General features: G+C 50.0%; 1 protein-coding gene across 1 annotated transcript in view; it reads right to left on the minus strand.

The window, feature by feature from the left end:
* LOC147091136 (leucine-rich repeat and calponin homology domain-containing protein 4-like) overlaps positions 1 to 9,899 on the minus strand; it is a 126,988-nt gene that overhangs the window by 10,081 nt on the left and 107,008 nt on the right. The window contains exons 18-20 of the mRNA XM_085977170.1: positions 9,177 to 9,234; positions 8,967 to 9,089; positions 6,821 to 6,954 (exon numbers count right to left, since the gene is read on the minus strand). Of these exons, the coding sequence (XP_085833296.1) occupies positions 6,821 to 6,954; positions 8,967 to 9,089; positions 9,177 to 9,234 (315 nt within the window). The remainder of the gene's footprint in view (positions 1 to 6,820; positions 6,955 to 8,966; positions 9,090 to 9,176; positions 9,235 to 9,899) is intronic.

A 9,899-nucleotide genomic window follows, 5' to 3' on the forward strand; every position in this document is an offset into this window, starting at 1 on the left:
GGGAACAGCTATAATTATGGGGGATTTTAATTATCATATTAACTGGACAAATCAAATTGGGCAGAGCAGCCTTGAGGAAGAGTTCATTGAGTGTATTAGGGATGGGTTTCTTGAGCAGTATGTAACTGAACCGACCAGGGGGCAAGCAACCTTAGATTTGGTCCTGTGTAATGAGACAGGATTAATTAAAAATGTCCTAGTAAAGGATCCCCTTGGAATGAGTGACCATAACATGGTTGAGTTCCATATTCAATTAGAGGGTGAGAAGGTTGGATCTCAAACAAGCGTGCTGAGCTTGAATAAAGGAGACTATGAAGGTATGAGAGCGGAATTAATTAGAGTGGACTGGGAAAATAGATTAAAGGGTAAGACGGTACATGACCAGTGGTGTACATTTAAGGAGTTATTTTACAACTTCCAAGAAAAATATATTCCACTGAGGAAAAAAGGGTGTAAAAGAAAAGATAGCCATCCGTGGTTAAGTAAAGTAATTAAGGATAGTATCCGACTAAAAACAAGGGCATATAAGGTAGCCAAATCTAGTGGGAGGATGGAAGATTGGGAAGTCTTTAAAAGACAGCAAAAAATAACAAAAAGATTGATTAAGAAAGGGAAGATAGATTATGAAAGTAAATTAGCAAAAAATATAAAAACAGACAGTAAAAGTTTCTATAGTTATATAAAAAGAAAAAGGGTGGCTAAAGTAAATGTTGGTCCCTTAGAGGATGAGACTGGGAAATTAATGGTGGGAAACATGGAGATGGCAAAAACACTGAACAATTATTTTGTATCAGTCTTTACAGTAGAGGACACTAAGAATATCCCAACACTGGACAAACAGGGGGCTCTAGGGGGGGAGGAACTAAATACAATTAAAATCACTAAGGAAGTGGTACTTGGTAAAATAATGGGACTCAAGGCGGGTAAATCCCCTGGACCTGATGGCTTGCATCCCAGGGTCTTGAGGGAAGTAGCGGCAGGGATTGTGGATGCATTGGTAATAATTTTCCAAAACTCACTGGACTCAGCAAAGGTCCCGGCAGATTGGAAAACTGCTAATGTAACACCCTTATTTAAAAAGGGTAGTAGGCAGAAGGCTGGAAACTATAGACCTGTTAGCCTAACATCTGTGGTTGGTAAAATGTTAGAGTCCATTATTAAGGAGACAGTAACGGGACATTTCGATAAACATAATTTAATAGGGCAAACTCAGCATGGTTTCATGAAGGGGAAATCATGTTTAACAAATTTGCTTGAGTTTTTTGAGGAAGTAACATACAGGGTGGATAAAGGGGAACCAGTGGACGTAGTGTATTTAGACTTCCAAAAGGCATTTGACAAGGTGCCACACAAAAGATTATTGCTCAAGATAAAAAATCACGGGATTGGGGGTAATATTCTGGCATGGGTGGAGGATTGGCTCTCTAACAGAAAGCAGAGAGTTGGGATAAATGGTTCGTTCTCAGATTGGCAACCAGTAACTAGTGGTGTTCCGCAGGGGTCAGTGCTGGGTCCCCAACTCTTTACAATCTACATTAACGATTTGGAGGAGGGGACCGAGTGTAACATATCAAAGTTTGCAGATGATACAAAGATGGGACGGAAAGTAGTGAGTGAGGAGGACATAAAAAACCTGCAAAGGGACAGAGACAGGCTAAGTAAGTGGGCAGAGATTTGGCAGATGGAATACAATACTGGAAAGTGTGAGGTTATGCACTTTGGCAGGAAAAATCATAGAGCAAGTTATTATCTTAATGGCAAGAAACTGGAAAGTACTGTAGTACAAAGGGATCTGGGGGTCCTGGTGCACGAAACTCAAAAAGTTAGTATGCAGGTGCAGCAAGTGATCAAGAAGGCCAATGGAATGTTGGCTTTTATTGCTAAGGGGTTGGAATATAAAAACAGGGAGGTATTGCTGCAGTTGTACAAGGTATTGGTGAGGCCGCACCTGGAATACTGCATACAGTTTTGGTGTCCATACTTAAGAAAAGACATACTTGCTCTCGAGTCAGTACAAAGAAGGTTCACTCGGTTAATCCCGGGGATGAGGGGGTGGTCATATGAGGAGAGGTTGAGTAGATTGGGACTCTACTCATTGGAGTTCAGAAGAATGAGAGGCGATCTTATTGAAACATATAAGATTGTGAAGGGGCTTGATCGGGTGGATGCGGTGAGGATGTTCCCAATGATGGGTGAAACTAGAACTAGGGGGCATAATCTTAAAATAAGGGGCTGCTCATTCAAAACTGAGATGAGGAGAAACTTCTTCACTCAGAGGGTGGTAGGTTTGTGGAATTTGCTGCCCCAGAAAGCTGTGGAAGCTACATCATTAAATAAATTTAAAACAGAAATAGATAGTTTCCTAGAAGTAAAGGGAATAAAGGGTTACGGGGAGCGGGCAGGAAATTGGACATGAGTCTGGGTTCGGAATGGTCATGGCCCTGTGGGTAGTGGAGCGGGCCCAGGGGCCGTGTAGCCTTGTTCTGCTCCTACTGTGTTCTAATTCTGTTAGATTTCAGGAGATGGTTTTATTCCTGTTCCTGGCTGGGGTGGAGATCGCCTTTACAGAAGGTAAGTACTGCAGAAAATATAGGGACAGAGTGATCTCCTGGAAGAATTTCGATCGCCTAGATGGGTCGGAGAGGAATTTCCCAGATTTTTTTCTCCCAAATTGGCCATTGGGTCTTTATCTGGTTTTTCGCCTCTCCCGGGAGATCACATGGGTTCGGGTGGATGCAGAGTGATAGAAGATTTGAGGTTAGGATCAGATCAGCCATGATCTTATTGAATGGTGGAGCAGGCTCGAGGGGCCGATTGGCCTACTCCTGCTCCTATTTCTTATGTTCTTATGTTCTTATCTGGTCGTGTGTAACGAGACAGGATTAATTAAAAATGTCCTAGTAAAGGATCCCCTTGGAATGAGTGACCATAACATGGTTGAATTCCATATTCAATTAGAGGGTGAGAAGGTTGGATCTCAAACAAGCGTGCTAAGCTTGAATAAAGGAGACTATGAAGGTATGAGAGCGGAATTGAGTAGAGTGGATTGGGAAAATAGATTAAAGGGTAAGACGATACATGATCAGTGGTGTACATTTAAGGAGTTATGTTACAACTTCCAAAAAATATATATTCCACTGAGAAGAAAAGGGTGTAAAAGAAAAGACAGCCATCCGTGGCTAAGTAAAGAAATTAAGGATAGTATTCGACTAAAAACAAGGGCATATAAGGTAGCCAAATCTAGTGGGAGGATAGAGGATTGGGAAAACTTTAAAAGACAGCAAAAAATAACAAAAAGATTGATTAAGAAAGGGAAGATAGATTATGAAAGTAAATGAACAAAAAACATAAAAACAGATAGTAAGAGTTTTTATAGTTATATAAAAAGAAAAAGGGTGGCTAAAGTAAATGTTGGTCCCTTAGAGGATGAGACCAGGAAATTAATGGTGGGAAATATGGAGATGGCAAAAACACTGAATGAATATTTTGTATTAGTCTTTACAGTAGAGGACACCAAGAATATCCCAACACTGGACAAACAGGGGGCTATGGGGGGGGGGGGGGAGGAGCTAAACACGATCAAAATCACTAAGGAAGTGGTACTCGGTAAAATAATGGGACTCAAGGCGGATAAATCACCTGGACCTGATGGCTTACATCCTAGGGTCTTGAGGGAAGTGGCGGTAGGGATTGTGGATGCATTAGTAATAATTTTCCAAAACTCCCTGGACTCAGCAAAGGTTCCGGCAGACTGGAAAACTGCTAATGTAACACCCTTATTTAAAAAGGGCAGTAGACAGAAGGCTGGAAACTATAGACCGGTTAGCCTAACATCTGTGGTAGGTAAAATTTTGGAGTCCATTATTAAGGAGACAGTAACAGGACATTTGGATAATCATAATTTAATCGGACAAAGTCAGCATGGTTTTATGAAGGGGAAGTCATGTTTGACAAATTTGCTGGAGTTCTTTGAGGAAGTAACATAAAGGGTGGATAAAGGGGAACCAGTGGACGTAGTGTATTTAGACTTCCAAAAGGCATTTGACAAGGTGCCACACAAAAGATTATTGCTTAAGATAAAAAATCACGGGATTGGGGGTAATATTCTGGAATGGATAGAGGATTGGCTATCTAACAGAAGGCAGAGAGTTGGGATAAATGGTTCATTCTCAGACTGGCAATCAGTAACTAGTGGTGTTCCGCAGGGGTCAGTGCTGGGTCCCCAAGTCTTTACAATCTATATTAACGATTTGGAAGAGGGGACCGAGTGTAACATATCAAAGTTTGCAGATGATACTAAGATGGGAGGGAAAGTAGTGAGTGAGGAGGACATAAAAAACCTGCAAGGCGACATAGACAGGCTAAGTAAGTGGGCAGAGATTTGGCAGATGGAATACAATACTGAAAAGTGTGAGGTTATGCACTTTGGCAGGAACAATCGTAGAGCAAGTTATTATCTTAATGGCAAGAAACTGGAAAGTACTGAAGTACAAAGGGATCTGGGGGTCCTGGTGCACGAAACTCAAAAGGTTAGTATGCAGGTGCAGCAAATGATTAAGAAGGCCAATGGAATGTTGGCTTTTATTGCTAGGGGGATAGAATATAAAAATAGGGAGGTATTGCTTCAGTTGTACAAGGTATTGGTGAGACCGCACCTGGAATACTGCATACAGTTTTGGTGTCCATACTTAAGAAAAGACATACTTGCTCTCGAGTCAGTACAAAGAAGGTTCACTCGGTTAATCCCGGGGATGAGGGGATGGACATATGAGGAGAGGTTGAGTAGATTGGGACTCTACTCATTGGAGTTCAGAAGAATGAGAGGCGATCTTATTGAAACATATAAGATTGTGAAGGGGTTGGATTGGGTGGATGCGGGGAGGATGTTCCCGATGATGGGTGAAACTAGAACTAGGGGGCATAGTCTTAGAATAAGGGGCTGCTCTTTCAAAACTGAGATGAGGAGGAACTACTTCACTCAGAGGGTGGTAGGTCCATGGAATATGCTGCCCCAAAAAGCTGTAGAAGCTACATCATTACATAAATTTAAAACAGAAATAGAGTTTCCTAGAAGTAAAGGGAATTAAGGGTTACGGGGAGCGGGCAGGAATTTGGACATGAGTCTAGGTTCGGATCGGTCATGGCCCTGTGGGTAGCGGAGCGGGCCCAGGGGCCGTGTAGCCTGATCCTGCTCCTATTTCGTGTGTCTAATTCTGTTAGATTCAGGAAATGGTTCTGTGATAGTAGATTGGCGGTTAGGATCAGATCAGCCATGATCTTATTGAATGGCGGAGCAGGCTCGAGGGGCCGACTGGCCTACTCCTGCTCCTATTTCTTATGTTCTTATGTTCTTACACTGTCCCATCAAACACTCCCAATGCAGGTACAGCACGGCTTAGATACAGAGTAAAGCTCCCTCTACACTGTCCCATCAAACATTCCCAGGGCAGGTACAGCACGGGTTAGATACAGAGTAAAGCTCCCTCTACACTGTCCCATCAAACACTCCCAGGGCAGGTACAGCACGGGTTAGATACAGAGTAAAGCTCCCTCTACACTGTCCCATCAAACACTCCCAGGGCAGGTACAGCACGGGTTAGTTACAGAGTAAAGCTCCCTCTACACTGTCCCATCAAACACTCCCAATGCAGGTACAGCACGGCTTAGATACAGAGTAAAGCTCCCTCTACACTGTCCGATCAAACATTCCCAGGGCAGGTACAGCACGGCTTAGATACAGAGTAAAGCTCCCTCTACACTGTCCCATCAAACACTCCCAGGGCAGGTACAGCACGGGTTAGATACAGAGTAAAGCTCCCTCTACACTGTCCCATCAAACACTCCCAGGGCAGGTACAGCACGGGTTAGATACAGAGTAAAGCTCCCTCTACACTGTCCCATCAAACACTCCCAGGGCAGGTACAGCACGGGTTAGATACAGAGTAAAGCTCCCTCTACACTGTCCCATCAAACACTCCCAGGGCAGGTACAGCACGGGTTAGATACAGAGTAAAGCTCCCTCTACACTGTCCCATCAAACACTCCCAGGGCAGGTACAGCACGGGTTAGATACAGAGTAAAGCTCCCTCTACACTGTCCCCATCAAACACTCCCAGGGCAGGTACAGCACGGGTTAGATACAGAGTAAAGCTCCCTCTACACTGCCCCATCAAACACTCCCAGGGCAGGTACAGCACGGGTTAGATACAGAGTAAAGCTCCCTCTACACTGTCCCATCAAACACTCCCAGGGCAGGTACAGCACGGGTTAGATACAGAGTAAAGCTCCCTCTGCACTGTCCCATCAAACACTCCCAGGGCAGGTACAGCACCGGTTAGATACAGAGTAAAGCTCCCTCTACACTGTCCCATCAAACACTCCCAGGGCAGGTACAGCACGGGTTAGATACAAAGTAAAGCTCCCTCTACACTGTCCCATCAAACACACCCAGGGCAGGTACAGCACGGGTTAGATACAGAGTAAAGCTCCACATCCCTTAATACCCTTGGCTAGCCAAAATTTACCCATGCCAGATTTAACATGATTAATTGAGGTGACATTTACCGCTGGGTGTGGGAGAGAGCTCCACACTTCCACCAGCCTTGTGTGAAGACGTGTTTCCTAAGTTCACTGCTGAATGTCCCGACTCTGATCTTAAATTAATGTCCCCGTGTCAGAGACTCCCCCTACCAGCGGAAATAATCTCTCTCTCTCTCTCTCTCTCTCTCTACCCCATCAATTCCTGTCTGAAATGCTTTTGTTTTTCCTGGACAGCGGCGAGCCCCGTGTGTGACTGAAGTGCAGCCGTTGAGTGACCAACCTTGCGTAGCTGTGCTAACTGTTCCTGCTCGCCCATCACCTGCTCTGCGATCCGCTGTCTCCCAGTGGGCTTCGGGTCCGGGGGGACATCTGGGAAGGTGTAGGAGGGACTGTGCAGAGACACTGGACTCACAACTGGGAAAAGAAACACCGAGTCAGAAGGGAGCAGAAATCCGGTTAAACTGATTGTGATTTCCTGACCGGGATCCCAGATTGTGCTGTCCATTTATGTAGCGCCTTCACCTGTGGGGCTCAGTCCCACACCGGGCGCTGCTCCCCCGGGGCCCGGTCCCACACCGGGCGCTGCTCCCCCGGGGCCCGGTCCCACACCGGGCGCTGCTCCCCCGGGGCCCGGTCCCACACCGGGCGCTGCTCCCCCGGGGCCCGGTCCCACACCGGGCGCTGCTCCCCCGGGGCCCGGTCCCACACCGGGCGCTGCTCCCCCGGGGCCCGGTCCCACACCGGGCGCTGCTCCCCCCGGGGCCCGGTCCCACACCGGGCGCTGCTCCCCCGGGGCCCGGTCCCACACCGGGCGCTGCTCCCCCGGGGCCCGGTCCCACACCGGGCGCTGCTCCCCCGGGGCCCGGTCCCACACCGGGCGCTGCTCCCCCGGGGCCCGGTCCCACACCGGGCGCTGCTCCCCCGGGGCCCGGTCCCACACCGGGCGCTGCTCCCCCGGGGCCCGGTCCCACACCGGGCGCTGCTCCCCCGGGGCCCGGTCCCACACCGGGCGCTGCTCCCCCGGGGCCCGGTCCCACACCGGGCGCTGCTCCCCCGGGGCCCGGTCCCACACCGGGCGCTGCTCCCCCGGGGCCCGGTCCCACACCGGGCGCTGCTCCCCCGGGGCCCGGTCCCACACCGGGCGCTGCTCCCCCCGGGGCCCGGTCCCACACCGGGCGCTGCTCCCCCCGGGGCCCGGTCCCCACACCGGACGCTGCTCCCCCGGGGCCCGGTCCCACACCGGGCGGTGCTCCCCGGGGCCCGGTCCCACACCGGGCGGTGCTCCCCGGGGGCCCGGTCCCACACCGGGCGGTGCTCCCCCGGGGCTCGGTCCCACACCGGTGCGGTGCTCCCCGGGGCTCGGTCCCACACCGGGCGGTGCTCCCCGGGGCTCAGTCCTGTGGAATCTTCAAAGAAAGGTTTGGAGGAAGAGAGGCGGTGGGGGAGGGGGGAGGGAGGATGAGGTCAGAAATGGGGATGTTCGCTGATGACTGCACAGTGTTCAGCGCCATTCGCAACTCCTCAGATACTGAAGCAGTCCGTGCCCGCATGCAACAAGACCTGGACGACGTTCAGGTTTTGGGCCGATAAGTGGCAGGTAACATTCGCGCCACAGAAGTGCCAGGCAATGACTATCTCCAACAAGCGAGAGTCTAAACACCGCCCCTTGACATTCAACGGTATTACCATCGCCGAATCCCCCACCATCAACATCCTGGGGGTCACCATTGACCAGAAACTTAACTGGACCAGCCACATAAATACTGTGGCAACAAGAGCAGGTCAGAGGCTGGGTATTCTGCGGCGAGTGTCTCACCTCCTGACTCCCCAATGCCTTTCCACCATCTACAAGGCACAAGTCAGGAGTGTGATGGAATACTCTCCACTTGCCTGGATGAGTGCAACTCCAACAACACTCAAGAAGCTCAACACCATCCAGGACAAAGCAGCCCGCTTGATTGACACCCCCATCCACCACCTTAAACATTCACTCCCTCCACCACCGGTGCACCGTGGCTGCAGTGTGCACCATCTACAAGATGCACTGCAGCAACTCGCCAAGGCTTCTTCGGCAGCACCTCCCAAACCCGCGACCTCTTCCACCTAGAAGGACAAGGGCAGCAGGCGCAGGGGAACACCACCACCTCCAAGTTCCCCTCCAAGTCACACACCATCCTGACTTGGAAATATATCGGCCGTTCCTTCATCGTCGCTGGGTCAAAATCCTGAACTCCCTCCCTAACAAGCACTGTGGGAGCACCTTCACCACACGGACTGCAGTGGTTCAAGAAGGCGGCTCACCACCACCTTCTCAAGGGCAATTAGGGATGGGCAATAAATGCTGGGCCTTGCCAGCGACGCCCAGATCCGATAAGCAAATAAAAAAGAAAGGAGGACGAGGGGGGGGAGGAGGAGGAGGAACGTACCCGAGCTGCTCTTTAAGTTGCTCCAAGTGGATGATCGGAACAGGAAGCTGTTTGGTCGGTGAGCGGGTCCCGATTCCTTGGGAGAGGTGGACATGGCGTTGGAGTTAGAATGCGGGGGGTGATCTAGAAACAAAAGCCAGAGTTCAGCATCACCAACAGCACAAGGCTTCCCAACAGAGCGAGAAACACGCGGGCTGCAGCGATCCTCACCTGGTCGAGCAGCTGTGGTCGCAACACCGCTGGACACAGTCGCAAGACGGCCCTCACTCTGCAAACACAAAATCAATTTTAAACATTAGACCATGAGCAATGCTGGGAGAGTCCGAGAGCAAAGTCAGCGACAGAGCTGGCAGACAGTCTGACGCTCCTCGCCCGACAGACGCTCCTCGTCAGACAGACAGACAGACGCTCCTCGCCCGACAGGCGCTCCTCGTCAGACAGACAGACAGACGCTCCTCGCCCGACAGACGCTCCTCGCCCGACAGACGCTCCTCGCCCGACAGACAGACAGACGCTCCTCGCCCGACAGATGCTCCTCGCCTGACAGACAGTCAGACGCTCTCTCTCTTTTTCTTCCAACACTTGCTCCCTTTATTGGCAACTTAAAAATATTCCAGGGTCACTGAAGATCCCCACAGACAGGACCTCATGCAAGACATCATAACCCAGGTCACTCTGCTCAAAAACATCTTTATAAAATAAAACTCGGCCACTGTTCCTGCTCCTGGCCGTTATCCGAGGGAGAGGGCTTACAAGCGAGGGAGAGAGAGAGGGTGTAAGGCAGAGAGAGAGAGAGAGAGAGAGAGAGAGAGAGAGAGAGAGAGTGAGCGCGAGAGAGAGAGCGCGAGAAAGAGAGAGCGCGAGAGAGTGAGCGAGAGAGAGAGCGAGAGAGAGAGCGAGAGAGAGAGCGAGAGAGAGACAGAGAGAGACAGA

The sequence above is a fragment of the Somniosus microcephalus genome, unplaced genomic scaffold, assembly GCF_052327205.1.
Source record: "Somniosus microcephalus isolate GS21.2 unplaced genomic scaffold, FLI_Smic_1.0 unresolved_chr4, whole genome shotgun sequence".
NCBI classification, from domain to species: Eukaryota; Metazoa; Chordata; class Chondrichthyes; order Squaliformes; family Somniosidae; genus Somniosus; species Somniosus microcephalus.